The following is a 17,340-nucleotide window of genomic DNA, read 5'->3' on the forward strand; positions in this document are numbered from 1 at the left end:
GTGAAGAGCTAAAACAATTAAATCAAACAAAATACATTGCACTTATTTATATATAGTCTCTTTTGACACTCAGTAAAAAAATCAAAATAGTGACTGCTAAGAAAATCAGGTCGCAATGTATGAGGCTAAAAATAAAAACAAACTTGTTCTGAATAGTATCTAGCTGGCTTTAGGAAATGAATGTTACCTAAAACTAAGTGTTTTATTACAAGTTTGATTTCTTTAATGTTAACAGCTAAAGAAAAGAGTTTTTTGAACTATCACCTGAATCTTAAGAGCCATTAAAAAATACTAGATTTTTAACAATCCAACTACCCTAGAGGATGGGTGAAGTTTATCATCTACTAATCTATAGAATTTGGCTTAAACAGTCCCTAAGTCCTTTTGTTCAAAAGCATTTTTCCCAAAAACAGAACACATTGCATATCTATAATAACAACAGCATCAAATCCAATGTGCAGGATTTATATGTTTCTGAGCTTTTCAGACAGGGCCCACATGTCTATTTGCACCAAAGCTTCCTAAGAAAGAATTCACTGTAAAAGAAAAAGGAAACAGGCACAGGAGTTTGACACAGTAAGAAAAAACCAGTCTTTAGTGAGGACGTGCAAGTATGAGTAGGATTAATATCTCATACTGCTGCACCCACTTCGGAACTACTGTCTAGATCTTACTGAAAACAGAATGAGTAAAAAGGGATAGCACTGTTTCACCAAAAACCACCATAAACCTGAGGGACATCTGCACTATTTTATAAATCTATAAGAAGTATAAAAGATTAAACACAAAGATGCGCACTTTGACAATACTGATTACCAAACATAAGTTTCCTTTTCAACTTGATTAAATAGAGAAAACAGGCCTTGTTGTATTAGTTAGTTATTGTTGCACAGCAAATTGTCCCAAAGCTTAGCAACTTAAAACAACAAAATTTACTATGTCACATCGTCTCTGAGGGTCAGAAATCTCCAAGCAGATTAGCTGGGTGCTTCTGGCTCAGAGTCTGAAAGCTCAGAGGTCTCACTCAGTTAAGCTGAGCTGGATGATCCACGTCAAAGCCCACTCCACACCATTCTTGGCATGAGGATTCAGTTCTCCACCATCTGGGCTTGTGACAATACAGCTAGTATCTCCCAAACCAAGTGATTGGAAAGAGAATGATGAAGATTGAGGCTGTGGTGTTTTGTATAACCTAATTTCAGCAGTGACATACCTTCATTTCTGTAGTATTCTACCAGTCATGCAGACTAGAGCAATGGGAAGGAAGAGGAACTACACAAGAGTGGGAATACCAGGAGACAAAGATCATGGGGGGCCATCTGGGATGCTGGCCAACATAAGCCTTTTAATTTCACTTAGATCCAGGAGATATTACACTTAGTAAAGTTATAACTTATAAAAAAGTAACTGCCTAAAATTATAAATTATAGGAAAAATAACTGCTATCATAACGCTATTTCTTTACCATGTTGCAGTTCATTTTTAAGTCCTCTGAAGAAAAAGAAGTGGAAGCATTTCATTCAGTATGAGTTAACTAAAATTAATTTTAAAATTTACCAAGATTTCAAATTCTTCACTCTTACATTAACTTATGCAACTATGAAAAGTTGGAATGAATAAGAAAGAACCTGTAATTTCTGCTGTCTTAAAGCCTACTCATATTTGGAGGAAAAAACCTTTAAAGAATATGCTTATTCTAATTCAAAAGCAAGATTATTTATTGCAAACAATTCTTAGGTTATGTATTTAAAAAGGAAAATGTTTTTCTCCAAAAGAACTTATAAAATACCTCATGAAATTTAGCTTGCTACATATCAATGGTTTTTTAACATGCAAATATGTGCATATATATTTGGAAGTAAACTATTTTTAAAATACACAGCATGATTAGGAAAAATATCATTTATAAGAACTCAAGTTTTTAACTTTGCAATGAAGAAATAACTTCCATTAATAAATGACTCCATTAAAAATTTATTAAATACAAAATACATAAAATGTTTAATATATTTGTGTAAAATACATTATAAGCAATTTAAAATATTCTTACTATAAAATTATCACAAAGGCAATATTTTATAAATAAAATCATCAAACAGTCAAGGAGTGACAAATACATTTAAGTAACACTAAATAACACTTTTGAGAGGGCCTTAAATGCATTTGAGACTTTAGTACCAACCAAAACAGAGTAAGCCCACTACAGCCAACCTCTCTCACCACGAGTTTACTCTAGACAATATCAAAAAAACAAAAAGCAACTCTCTAAGAAACCTGAAAAGTAAGAAAAAACAGTCATTTTGGAGAGAAATTCAAAACTTAAAAGAAGTGACAAATATGAGGGTAAGAATACCATTTAGTTCCTCCCATGGTAAGCTAAAGTCAGCATCTTGACCAGCCAAAACTGAGAAAAATCTCTTGTGTTTCCGGACGTAAGACTGATAAAAAGGGTCCCTGTAAGCCAGAGGGTTGGGAGTAATCTTCACTTTTTTCGTTTTATCCTTTTTCTCCCTCAACTTTTTCCCATGGGTCGGCCTCAGTCACAGAGCTACAGCAGTATGGGAAGCTAATACTCCAAGAGAAACTCCATCTCTATAATCATAAAAAGGAGTAACTCATCTGTAGAGAAACCCCAGCCTTGGTAAAAAAAGGACTCTAGGAGACAAAAAGTGTGGGAGAAACCTGGAAAAGAAAGCACTGGAGAAGGAGATCCCATAAGTGTGTGTATGAACAGGCATAAGCCTTGCAGTCAGTTCTGAGCTCTGGTGTGTATAACATGGACACAAAGTAGCATAGCAAAGGCTTTGTGCTTTGTACTACATTTGAAAAGATCACCCAATTTCCTGATTAACCTCTGACTGGCATATGCACTGAAAAAATCGATATAGCACAGCAAAGGCTTTGAAAATTGACCTGACAATGGAACTATCACCCACAGAAGGGAAGATAGAACTTACAGTCGAAATCTAAACCAATTGATCGCCTGCTTAAAAAACAAAACGGAAAACATTCTCCAGAAAATGTGAAAAGGACTCTGAGTCTTACAAAAAAATATCCAGAATGCCTAAGATACAGCCTCAAAATTAGTCAACATAAAATCCAGGACAATGTGAAGAATTTTCAAAGAAAGACACAATCAACAGAGACCAATCCTAAAATCTAGATACTGGAATTATGAAACAGATTTAAAGCAACTATGCTCCATGGGGTACCTGTAAACACATTAGAAACTAATGGAAGAATAGAAGTACTCAGCAGAGATATAAAAACTATAAAAAAAGTACCAAATGGAAATTTTAGGAAAAAAAATATAGTAATTTACATAAAAGATTCACTGGATTGAATCAACAGCAAACCTAATGGACAGATAAAAGAGTCAGTGAACTAGAAGACAGAACAATACAAATTATTAATCTGAAGAAGAGAAAAAATATTGACAAGAAAAGGACAGAGAGTCTCAGGGACCTAGGAGACAAATGAAAAGGTCTAACATTCATGTAATTGGAATCCCAGGGAAGACGACAAAGAGATTATTGCTTTGAAGATATCTAACAAAGCAGTTCATAAGAAAGAATATTAATATGGATGAAGAGTGACATTATGTATTGATAAAAGGGTCAATTCACCAAGAAAACATACCAATTCTAAATGTTTATGACCCTAACAATAGAGCTTCAAAATAAACGAGCAACACAACCTTCCCCCCAAAAACTGAAAGGAGAAATAAAATCACATTTCAACACTCTGTCAACACTCAACAAGGAGACCAAAAAAAAATCAGCATAGACACAGAAAACAAGAAAAGGACTATCAACAAGCTTGATCTAATTGAACTTGTTTAGAACACTCAACCAAACAATAGAATACAGATTCTTTTCAATGCACTTGGAATATTTACCAAGGTAGACATCATATTCTGGACCATAAAATACATCATAGCAAATTTAAAAGAATTAATATTATATAAAACATGTTCTCTATAAAAGGATTAAGCTATAAATCAATAACAGAAAGATTTCTGAAAATTTTAAGGAAAGTTGGGAAATGTTGAAACATCTTTAAATAATTCTTAGCTGAACAAGAAAATCACAAGAGAAATTAGATGTAGTTTTAAATTGAATAAAAAATCAAATACATTCTATTAAAATTTGTGGTATCAAGTAAAATAATGCATAAAGGAAACATAAAACAGAAAATATTTATATTAGAAAAGATAAAAGGCTCAAATCAATGACATAAATTTCAACCTTAACAAACTAGAAAAAAAGGAGGAAATTAAACCCAAAATAAGAAGAAAAAATTAATGAACAAACATCAATGAAACTAAAAATAGAAAAGTCAATGAAATAAGTTACATATTTGAAAAAACCAATAAGACTGATAACCCTAATGTCACACTGACCTAAATAAATAATAAATGAGAACACACAAAATATCAATTCCCGAAAGACACAAACTACCAAAGCTCACTCAAGAAGAAATAGATGTATTGAATAGTCTTAAATCTACTAAAATAATTAAATTCTTAGTTAAAAACTTCAAACAAAAAAAACTCCAGGCCCAGAAAGTTTCAATGACAAATTCCACAACACACTTAAGAACAAAATAATAACAATTCTAAACAATCACTTCCCTCCACCTCCACACCCCCCTGAAAAAAAAAAACATAGAAGAGGAAAATCATTTTATGAAGCCAGCATTATCCTGATATGAAAGACACAAGAAGACATTTCAAGAATAGAAAAACAAAGGCCAATACCCCTCATGAACACAATCCTCAAAAAAAAATCAGCAAATTAAATCTACCAATACCAAAAAGAGATAATACATCATGACCAAGATGAGGTTTATTCGGGGAATGTAAGGTTACTTCAAGATTTGAAAATAGATCATTATAGTTCATGATATTAACAAACAAAAGAAGAAAAACAATGTGATCATCTCAATAGACACAGAAAAAACATTACAAAATTTAACATCCATTCATGATAAAAATTCTCAACAAAATAGGTAGAAGAAAATTTCCTTAACTTGATAAAACACACTCAATAAAAACCTAAATCTAACATCATATTAATGGTGAAAGTCTACGAGCTTTCCTCATTAAGATGAGGAACAAGGCAAGATGTTCATGTCACCACTCCCATACACCATCGTTCTGGAAGTTCTTGCAAGTGCAATAAAGCAAGAAAAAGAAATGAAAGGCACATACATTAGAAACAAAAAAGTATTAATGTCTCTGTTTGCTGACACGATTGGCCCAAAGGAATTTCCAAATATAATCTCTTAAAAGTAAAGAGTGGCTTTAGCAAGCTTGCTGAAACAAGATTTATATTTAAAAATAAATTTTTTATATAAACTAGTAAAAAAAAATGAAGGGATACTAATATGTTTTAAGTACCATTTTCAATAGCACCAAAAATATAAACTATTTAGTTGTAAAAATGTGCAAGATCTCTATGCTTAAAACTATGATAAAAGAAATCAAAAAAGGCATAAATATGGATAAACCATGTTTATGAAATGGAAGTCTCAATATATTAAGATATCAATTCTCCCCAAATTGATCTATAGATTTAATACTATCTCAACCAAAATTCCAGCAGGATTTTCTGTAGGTACCGGCAACTTGATTCTAAAATGTATATGAAAAAGCAGAGGAAGTAAAGAGCTAAAACCATTTTCAAGAACAAGATGAAGAACTCATACTACTTGATTTCAAGACTTACTATAAAGCTACACATCAAGACAATTTGGTATAGTAATAGAAGACACACATAGATCAAAGTGGAGTCTAAAAAATACACACCCCTCTACAGAAATGGACAGATTCAGCAGGCAGAAAATCAGTCAGAACATAGTTGAATTCAAAGAACCATCAATCAACTGGATGTAATTGATATCTACAGACTATTATCCAACAACAGGTGAATACACATTCTTCTCAAACTCACATGGAACATTTATCAAGACAGACCACAGTCTTGGCCCTAAAACATACCTTAACAAGTACAAAAGAATAGAAATCATACAACGTATCTCACAGACCACAACGGAGTTAAACTAGAAATCAATAACAAACAGCTGGAAAATTCCAAAATATTTGGAGATTAAACAACACACTTCTAAATAATACCTTTAAAAACTCTTATTTCTATTCAAATAAGAAATTTCAAGAGAAATTTAAAAATATTTTGAACTAAATGAAAATGAAAATACAACTTATCAAAATATTTGTGAGATGCAGCACTTACAGGAAAATTTATAGCACTGAATGCATATATTAGCAAAGTAAAAAGATGTAAAATCAATAATCTAACCTTCCAATTTAGGAAACTAGAAAAAGAAGAGCAAATTAAATCCAAAGTAACCAAAAGAAAAGAAATAGTACAAATTAGAGCAAAAAAATCAATAAATTAAAATCAGGAAATCAATAGAAAAATCAATGAAATCAAAAGGTGGTTCTTCCAGAAGATCAATTAAATTGATGAGCCTCAATGCAGTCCCTATCAAAATCCCAATGAAGTTTTTCACAGAAACAGAGTAAAATTCATCCTAAAATTCATATGGAAGCTCAAGAGATCCCAAACAGACAAAACAATCTTGGAAGAAGAAGAAAAAAGATGGAGGACTCACATTTCCTGATTTCAAAAAAAAGCTACAATAATCAAAACAGCATGGTAATGGCATAAAGACAGACATACAGAGCAACAGAGGAGAATAGAGTCCAGAATAAACCCTCACATATATGATCAAATGATTTTTGACAAAGGTGCCAAGACCTTTCATGGGGAAAGGATGATCTTTGCAACACATAGTATTAGAAAACTGGATATCCATGTGTAAAAGAATGAAATCAGACCCTTCCCTTTACACTATATACAAAAGTTAACTCAAAATGGATCAAAGACACAATTGCAGGAGCTAAAACTGTAAAACTCTTAGAAGAAAACACAGAGCAAAAGCTTCATTACACTGGATTTGGCAATGACTTCTCAGATATGACACCAAATGAACAGGAAACAAAAGAAAAAATAGACAATTTGGACTCAACATGAAAAAATTTTACGCTTCAAAGCACACTATCCACAAATCAAATATCCAATAAGGGCTTAATATCCAGAATATATAGAGAACTCCTACAATTCAAAAACAAAAAACCAAACAATACAATTAAAAAACCGGCATAGGACTTGAATAAACATTTCTCCAAAGAAGATATACAAATGGTCAATAAGCACACAAAAAGATGCTCAACAGTACTATCATTAGGGAAATGCAAAGCAAAGCCACAATAAGATACCACTTCACACACATTAAGATTGTTATTATTTAATAAATAAAGAAAAGAAAAGAAGGGTGTTGTCAAGGATATAGAGAAATAGGAATAGTTGTTCACTGCTGGTAGGAATGTAAATGGTGTAGCTGCTATGGGAAACAAAATGTTGGTTCCTCAAAAAAAATTAAACACATAAGTACCATATGATCCAGCAATTCTGTTTCTGATCATATACCCAGAAGAAATGAAATCAGGGATATAAAGAGATATTGTTCACTCACGTTCATAGCAGCATTACTCACAACAGCCAAAACGTGGAAGCAACACAAGTGTCTGTCTACCAACAAATAAATAAACAAAATGTGATATATTCATACAACAGATTATTATTCAGCCTTATAAAAGAAGGCAATTCTGACACATGCTATAATATGGATAAACCTTGAAGACATAATGCTAAGTGAAATAAGCCAGTCACAAAAGGACAAATACTGCATGATTCCACTCATGAGGTAGTTAAGAGTAGTCAATTTCAAAGAGACACAAGTAGAAAGGCGACTGCCAGGGGCTGGGTGGAAGGGAATTGGAGAGTTATTGTTTATTGGGTACAGAGTTTCAGTTTTTTCCATATGAAAAACGTTCTATGGCTTGATGGTGGCGATGGTTGCACAACAATGTGAATGTACTTAATGTCACTGAACAGTACATTTAAAAATGGTTAATTTTATGTTATGTGTATTTTAATACAATTTAAAATGAATAAATAATTTTTTAAAAATCTCTTCTACTTAAATTGCTTAGAATGACTTCTATTTTCCTGATGAAGACTCTGACCAGTTAAAACCTTTTAACAAATGTTAATCTTCAGTACAAAAACACAAGTATTCAACTCAGTAAAGGATATCCCCAGTATATTATTATGAAAAAGGATGTTTAACATTAATTAGTAAAACTCTGTATTCAAACATAAAAATATCAATTGTAACATGATGCTCTAAATAATTTAGAAATTTAAGGATAATTTCTTAAAATAATTGAGAAGGTAGGTATTCTAATCTATATATACTGTGGGTAAAAAACTTGCTTATTTTTGATCCAAAACTTTCTGGTGGGCAGTCCAGTCATGTTCATTTCCCTTTACAGAATAGGGCATGCTCTATCATTGTGAAATAAAATTTTCAACAACAGAGCTATCCTTGCCTATCTAACCACTAGTCTGGAAGTTACACGTAGAAAAGAAGGAAAGGGCAAAGAAATTAAGGCTAACTCTAAGATAAAAGAAATCCTTTTTTCAGCTTTATCAGTTGGAGTAGTTACCATAAGAACCTGTTAGCCAGCAGCAATTATGAAGGCACCTTCATCCCATGAGATGGATTCACAGGACAGAGGTCAAAGGTCTATCAGGCAAATAAGGATATTAGTTATTTGCTTTAAGAACCACATTTTCACTTTCTTTTCTTTATAAATCTAACAGTGAGAAGAACCAAGGCTAAAACAGGACAGTAAGAACAACAGAAAAGAATGAATAATAAAGATGGATATACAACAAAAAAAAGGAGAGGTGAATTAAATTGGCAGAAAGAGATGTAGAATTTTTTTCCCTGAAATATGATAAACTTTAAAATTTTTAGTATACACTGGAAATTTAACATAATTCAGAATACTGAGATGTCTAAATATTTCAGCAAAAAAAAGTTCACTTGATGGTACATATAATAGAATTGGTTATAAAAATGTCACCATGTGGCATGAATCCAGAAAACAGTATTATAATGAAGATGCACTACATTCATTTTTCTTTCACTCCAAAAGAGACATAGATTTTTGTGCTTAGATTATATTTGGAATAATCAATAATCACAAAAGATTGCTATGAATTTCAATAAATATCTGCATCTCTGCCAGTAAAAGTAATTAAGGTTGTGGGCAGGGGGGTGGGGGTGGGGGTTCAAATAGTACCTTTTGCGTCATCAGAACCCGAAGCCAAGAGTTTAGGATCCATGAGATTAAAGTCAACACTCCAACACCTCTTCTCATGCTCCTGGATGTAGAAGAAAGACAAAGTATTCTCAGATAGAACATAGATCTTAAAATAAATAAAGCAAAAAAAAAAAAACCAACTTGATACCAATTTATTGCTATGGTGGAAGGGAGAGAGAACAGGCTATGAAAACAAATGAGATGCAAAGTATTTCCCAAACTTTTAATATATACATTTACTAAAATTATGGCTTTTGGAAATTCATTTGATACATGCTACAAATGCAAAAGTCTGAGGAGATGCTTCAGAAAAGCATTATTTGGTATTACGTAGGTATAAATAAATGCTAGTGACTTTAAATTTGTAATTATAAAGCACATGAAGCTCTACAATTATTAAGAAAAAAAAGTAAAAATGTGATTCTTAAAACAAATAACTAGTATCCTTATTTACCTGATAGACCTTTGACCTCTGTCCTGTGAATCCATCCCATAGGATGACGGTGCCTTCATAATCACTGCTGGCTAACAGGTTCTTATGGTAACTACTCCAACTGATACAGCTGAAAGACAAAAATATAGTTAAGACTTACTTTACGTAAAAATAAATAACAATAACTACAAAGAATTTGGATGTGTTCAGAAAGATTAGAACCCTTTTTAAATGGTCTAATGAGTTCACAATCATTATTCTGCCCACAACACATCTGGGAAGAAACGTACCAAATAATTCCCAGATTTTTCTATTGAAACTACCAAGTAACAACCCTTACCACTTTACACTCTGATCACTAGCTGGAAAATAGATATGAACCTAAAGCTGCCACTGGCCATCTTTGATACATGAAGAGAGCATGTCCATGAGTGAAGAATAATAGAGGCCAAGGGGGCACAAAGCATGCCAGGGCAGAACGACAGAGACCTCATCAGATTGTTTAGGCCCCTGGATCCAGTTATGTCAAATCATATAAGCCAACAAACTAATCTGAATTAGGTTTCTGTATTTACATTAAAAAAAATCTTAACTAATATAAGCTTATGACTGAAATTTCAATTAAAAGCATTTAACAGTTAGAATTAAAGATTTAACATTTATGGTTTCAGCTATTCTCAAATGCTCCAAAATTGAGAATGCAACATCTAAAACTGTGTGCTTGTGGTGAGACACATATTCGAATCATCATATAAGTAAAGCTAATGAATATTAAGGAAGAACCCCCTTAGAAAGCAATTAACCTAGATGACTTACAAGCTTATGAACACAATAAAGTCTTTTGCTCTCTACTAGTTGCATTCATACTAAATTTCAGGGATTGGAAGAGTTCATTTGCACGTTTAAATATACTTAATAGACTTTCTGGGAGAAATTATATAGGACAGTTAAGAGCTAAATTTTGGATTTAGACAAACCTGAGTTCAAATTCCAGATCTGCCACCTACTAGATGTGGCTTTGGGTAATTTAGTTGACTTTCACAATTGGTATGCTCCAAATTGGTTTCACTCCCAAGTCCATAGCTTCCAGCCTTGAATAGCTTCCTCTGTTTATTGCAAAGTACCATCAAGTATTGCCATATTTTTACATATATCAAGACAGAAAAGGTAAACTCTCTAATCCACATTTTCCTTACAGTAATGTTTACTCTGAATTCTTGATATGGGCCGAGTATTGTGTGGAGTGTTGTGTTGAGTTTGTTTGTTTGTTTGTTTATTTATTTAGTGAGGAAGATCAGCGCTGAGCTAACATCCATGCCAATCCTCCTCCTTTTGCTGAGGAAGACTGGCCCTGAGCTAACATTCGTGGCCATCTTCCTCACTTTTTATACGGGACACCGCCACAGCACGGCCTGACAAGCAGTGAGTCGGTACGCACTCAGGATCTGAACCAGGGCTGCCAGCAGCGGAGCACACGCACTTAACCGCTACACCATGGGGCTGGCCCCTACACGTATTTATTTAAAGTACAATCCCATGAAACAGGTATTACTATTATGGTCTCCATTTTATAAATGAGCAGCATGAAATGGTTAAGATCACAGACTCTGGAACCAAACTACCTCTGTTTGAGTCCTGGCTCCTCCAGAGACTAACTGTGTAATACTAAGCAAGTTAATTAACCTTTCTGTGTGTCAGCTTCCTTGCGTATAAAATGAGGCCATAACAGTAACTATCTCATAGGTCTGCTAAAGGCAAAGCTCTTAGGACAATCTCTGCCACATAAGAATTCCATCAACTTATGTCATACTAATGTTGCATTCTTTCCACTTATGACAAAAACTGTAACAGATTCTCAACGATGAGTGTCACCGATGAACGAGCAGGGTTACACATTATCAATCTACCATTTTTATGGATGAATTAGGAAACAAAAGGAAGGCTATAACATTATATAAAGACCGTAATACTTGCTATATTATTAACATTATTAAAATGAGCATATGCACACACATACTATATATGTCATTCATCTAGATAAAAAAGGTACAAGGATGATTGCTTGGAAAATGTTCCAAGTTCTAAATAAATTTATTATTAGATGATTTCCTTATACCATTCCCTTTTAGGTCAGTACCCATGAGAATAGCTTAGGAACTTATTTAAATGATGTAGATTCAAGGATTCCTCTGAGATTTTTGGGGGGCAGATTAGAAGTAGGGTCCAGGCCTGCATTTTTAACATTATTCCAGGTTTGAAAAGCACTCATTATGAACTCGAACCCCTAATACATGAACTTAAATATTATGCTCTCAATGAAAAGCAGAACATTCTTGTGAAAAAAATTCTTAAAACTATAAACAATTATAATATTTAGAGACATGTGCATGCTAGGGGAAAAATTCTTGACTTTCAGACACTTCTCATAGGCTACAGTAATCCTTTATTCAACAGCCCATGAAAGGCTATCTACAACAAAGATCTTTATCTGATTAAGTGAAAGAAAGAAGATTTTCATTTGGCAAATAGAAAAACAATAACTACTAACCCACATAGGGGAAAAGCAATCAGTATCTATAAGAAAGATATTCTGATGTATCCTCTCTTATAGGATACATTTAGCAATTATAGTGTTCACCATGAATGAGTAAGGAGTCTCATGGAAATGTAAAATAACAAACTCATACAAATTATAGATACTAATTGTTATATACTACACTGCATTATGCCAAGAAAATAATGTTAAGTACCTGATTTTGGAATTGCAGGTCATTTCATTTTCAGGGTAATGAATATCCACCGCATCTTGAATGACTGTGCCATATTCATAGACTTTAATCTTCTTTGTAACCCCAGCAATTGCAAAATAATCACAATCCCGGTCAAATTCAATACTAAGGAAAAAAGTATATACTTGGTCAGTAAGACTATTAACCTATCCTTGTGATGTTTACAATGATAACATTTCAGAATTTTATTTTTTCTGTTTCTAAAATGATTCTGTCTATGAGGGTAAGAGAGCTACCTGAAATGCTTCAAATTGTAGTAGGCCCTATCTATGCTCAGATTAAGTCATTATCAACACACATCAAATTACAAGTGGTAGTGAAATGTGCCTAGCTACACAATTCTGCTTATAGATGGTTCTTTTGTTCCTAGAAACGTGACATGTTTTTCAACTCAGCTTTAGTACCGTATTACAACTTACCCAATTGTGAAGGCTAATAAGTTATACTGTAAAAGTAGGGAAGAAAGATTTAATGGTTTGGTATATTAAAAATACGTCAAAAGAGAATTACCAATTATCTTTTCAAAAATTCTAATGATTTCCCTTCCTACCATTTTGTGAGGATGATAGAATTTCACAGTATTTAATGTTATTTTAATAAATAAATTAGAATACAAGCTGAATTACTGAAGCAATTAAGGAAGGGGTGATGACAAAGAGATAAAATAACATAAAAATGGAATCATTAAATTACCATCATGTTTTCCCAAATCCATTTCTAATCTCCCAATCAAATATGTTCTGACTTAAGAACCCCCAATACAGACTCCTTATACCACAAATAAGAGAAAAACTAAAAATCTCCCTTTTTTTAGAGTTACTTAGGGAATCCATCCCTCTTACTGACTTTTTATAGATGTTCAAAACAAGCTACTTCAAAGCAAAGCACAACACCTTATTCACCTTTATAAAACTTAACCTGGAGCCTCAACAAAGTTGTTATATAATCAGCAAGAAATAAAGTGACCTAATGGAATTAAGACTGAAATGAATCATCACGTACATTATTTCTTAATCCATTAAGCATCCTTTGTAGAAGCTTAGCCATAAGGCTAGAGAAAACATAAGAATTCTCAATGATCTACAATTAATTACATAGTAATAGTAACAGTTAACATTCACTGACCACTCACTAACTATAACCCCTGCATGTATTAACCCATTTAATTCTCATAATAATCCTCTAAGATAGGTATTATTTTTATCATATTTTACACATGAGAAAATCAAGGATTAGAGGTGAAGTAATTTGCCCAAAGTTAGCTAGATTGTAAGTGGCTAAAATGATATGATAGTACACTGCATATTTTAAGCATTCATTAAATGCATACAAATACTGCATGACATACTTTTCTTCACAGATTACCTGTGATATCCTTATACAGAACAGTTAATGATTAGTTAATAATTTAGTAAGAAGCCTGCTGAGCTGATGATGATGAATAAAGAAAATAAGTACACAATAGGAATATTTCCCATAAAAACACACGAGATGCTCACTTTTCATTATAGCTTTAAATTCTTTATTAATTTCATAAAATTTTTAAAGGAATTTCATTAAATGTCATTGACTATAGCACAATTCAGCAAATGTTCCCTCCAATAAAATATCACTATGTATGCAACAGATCATTTGTACAACAACTTCACTTGAACTGCTGTCTCAGCTACTCTTATCTGCCATGTAGATTCTAATGCAGCATAACTATATCAATAGCAACTGTTCATCTATCTTGACTCAATTTATACCCACAGCCTCTTGCCATTGAAGGAGAAATATTACTGTGTCTGGCAAAGGACAGAGTTATCAGAACTGAAATCCTATCCTTAGGAGGTTTTGGTCTGTGACTTCAAGGGAGAACCAGTTATATTATCCCTAAATACCCCTCCTCCACCTACAAACATTCACAGCCAATAAATCAACAGCCTTCCAATGTTGTACTAGTAAAAGTTAATATGTCATTTCCAAACTATTAGTTTTTAATATAAAAAAAGAAGTTTAAACACTAACTTATTAAAATAATAGTCCAAAGACACAGCAGGGAGAAAACTGACATATAAATAAAAATGCTATCTGTCAAAAGAATGATTTGATGATAAGCAAATAAGTCTATTATTTCTTCTGTTGCTACCCTGTTATTCAAGACAGCTCTCTTTTTTCAACAAAAGTAATTATTTAGCTACATTAGTTCATTCTGAACTCTCATACTAAAAGATTAACTTTTTGTTTTGACTTCACTACTATTATTTTCTTACATCCTGGTTATGTTTTGTTCTTAATATACTGAGATATCAAGAACTTGTACAATATTCTTTTTTTAATATTCTAGAATATTGAGGTTCTTTATAGTTTAACAAGAAGAAGTAATAATAGAAATACTGACCAAAAAGCATAAAAAATAATATTATTTCTAGTAAATTTTGGTTAAAAGGGAAAGGAAGATAAACAGCTGCCTTTTTTTTTTGTGTGAGGAAGATCAGCCCTGAGCTAACATCTGCCAATCCTCCTCTTTTTTTTTTTTTTTTTTTTTTTGCTGAGGAAAACTGGCCCTGGGCTAACATCCATGCCCATCTTCCTCTACTTTATATGGGACGCCGCCACAGCATGGCCTGACAAGCGGTGCGTCGGTGCGCACCCGGGATCCGAACCAGTGAACCCCGGGCCGCCGCAGTGGAGCCTGTGCACTTAACCGCTTGTGCCACCCAGCTGGCCCCCAGCTGTCTTTTTTGTAAAAATGCAACTTCTACATCACTAAGACTCAGGATGTAGGTACTTTCAAACAATGAATCATTTGTTCCCAATCTCTGACAGAGTTAATATCTGTTCCCAGACATAAACATAATTAGACTCTAGAAACAGATCATGGAATAACCCAAATGAACAAGGTAGTTTCCAGTACAGAGAGCTTTTCAGAGCTAATCCAAAATGGATGGCCTCTTCTTTCACAATACAATATTTCAGCTGCTTTAATTACAAAATCTGATAGCATAATCAAAAATGATAAACAGTGACTAGTTAGGTTGGAACAAAAATAAAAGGTAAATAAATTAATTGAAACACACCTACTTATGCAATTAAATTCAAAAAAGAATTGTAACAAGTCTTGCTTCTTCTACAAAATTCATTTCTGCTATCCACTGTCACCAGTAATTCTTAAAACAAGTGGTTATGAAAGTTCATTTCAATGATAAATTTAGTTTCATAGAACTTTTTAAATTTCAAAATACACAAAAATATTTTCTTTGAAAAATAATATTAATCAAATTATTTTAAACATGGAAATAAACTGCATTTTTATTTCATACTTGGAATGTTTCAGCTGTTTTAAAAAAGTGATTTAAACAGTTGTAAAACATAATTCAGCTGTAGGAAACTGGCTGTATTCTTTGTCAAAAGGGCCATCAGTCAAGTGATTAAGCATCAAGGCAACAGACCACACAGGACAGCTGATTAATGCATACCTCTAGTACAATGTGGCACAAAGCATTGCAAAGACACCAATATCCCAAGAAGGGAATTTTGTCAGTGTTCCCACTGTCTGTAATATTTTTTGCAATTATAAAGCAGGTATTAACAAACACGGTGGATTAATATCCCTGAACACTAGAATCCAATTTATCAAGAGAAAATGTAACGTGAACACAGTTGTTAAAGGTCTAATTCATTACGATGACAGTGTGCCTCAAGAGACAGAGGCTACTATAATTTCAAGAGTTCAGAAATTGGCCATTTTAATGAAAAGAAATGGGCAGATCTTTAAAGAATACAAACTCAGGTAAAGTAAATAAGAATTGATCTTATTGATGGGGTTGAGGGCAGGCCGCCCCAAGATGTGCCACTCTATGCGGATTAGTTCGAGCTGAAGACAACAAGGGCTCAGAAGACTCAGGAAGAACATTTGGCCTTCCCCTAAATTGCCTAAAAGAATTTAAGATAGAAGGCTTGATCTAGGAAGGAGCTAATACCATGAGATAACTATAGTATAGTGTAAAATAGGTGTGATAAGAAAGGCACCAACAAGCCCATCTTATCGAAATTCTGTCTCTGGGGCCACATTCTCTATAGGTGGCGCAGTAAACAGCTGTCTAACAAACATTTGCTTTCCCATCTCCATGTGACTTGCCCTCCCCCCCTTTGAAGTCCCAAACCACTACCCACAACATCCTGCTTTATCTTTAGTTGAGATGATATTTAAGGGGGTAATTTTGGCCTTGTGGCGAGTTTTCCTGGGTTTCTCCCATGTATACACGTTATTAAACTTTGTTTTATTTTCTCCTGCTAACTTGCCTTTCTAATTATTTGACCAGCCATAAGAACCTTAAGGGAAAGGGAGGAAGAATTCTCCCTCATCCCCTACATTATTCAACTGACTTTCTCCCAAATCAGTCAATAATAACCGCTAAAATTTCCATAACATACATACTTACTATGTATCCAGTACTGTTTTAAGGACTTTACATAAAATATATTTAATCTTCAAATCTCCATTGTATAGATAAGGAAACTGAGGTATACTGATGTTAAGTAATTTACCCAAGGTTTACTACGTAATTCAAATTCAAGCAGTCTGGTTCCAGAGTCTATGCTCTCAATCACTACACAAAATTCCCATTTTGCGCCAGCCCGGTGGCGTAGTGGGTAAGTTCGCACGCACCACTTCTTCCGCCCAGGGTTCACACGTTCAGATCCCGGGTGCGGACCAAAGCACCACTCATCAAGCCCTGCTATGGCGCCGTCCCATATGCAAAGTGGAGGAAGATGGGCACAGATGTTAGCTCACAGCTGATCTTCCCAAGCAAAAAGAGGAAGATTGACAGAGGTTAGCTCAGGGCCAGTCTTCCTCACACACACACACACAA

At 33.5% G+C, this 17,340-nt stretch overlaps 1 protein-coding gene across 3 annotated transcripts in view; it reads right to left on the reverse strand.

Annotated features, from left to right (window-relative positions):
• COP1 (COP1 E3 ubiquitin ligase) overlaps nucleotides 1-17,340 on the reverse strand; it is a 239,848-nt gene that overhangs the window by 95,015 nt on the left and 127,493 nt on the right. For all 3 annotated transcript variants that reach the window (XM_087438258.1, XM_087438259.1, XM_004425010.3), the window contains 3 exons: nucleotides 12,443-12,586; nucleotides 9,714-9,822; nucleotides 9,239-9,320 (listed from right to left, as the gene is read on the reverse strand). In XM_087438258.1, the coding sequence (XP_087294384.1) occupies nucleotides 9,239-9,320; nucleotides 9,714-9,822; nucleotides 12,443-12,586 (335 nt within the window). The remainder of the gene's footprint in view (nucleotides 1-9,238; nucleotides 9,321-9,713; nucleotides 9,823-12,442; nucleotides 12,587-17,340) is intronic.

Source organism: Ceratotherium simum, chromosome 2, assembly GCF_057802395.1.
Source record: "Ceratotherium simum simum isolate JZ-2026a chromosome 2, ASM5780239v1, whole genome shotgun sequence".
NCBI classification, from domain to species: domain Eukaryota; kingdom Metazoa; phylum Chordata; class Mammalia; order Perissodactyla; family Rhinocerotidae; genus Ceratotherium; species Ceratotherium simum.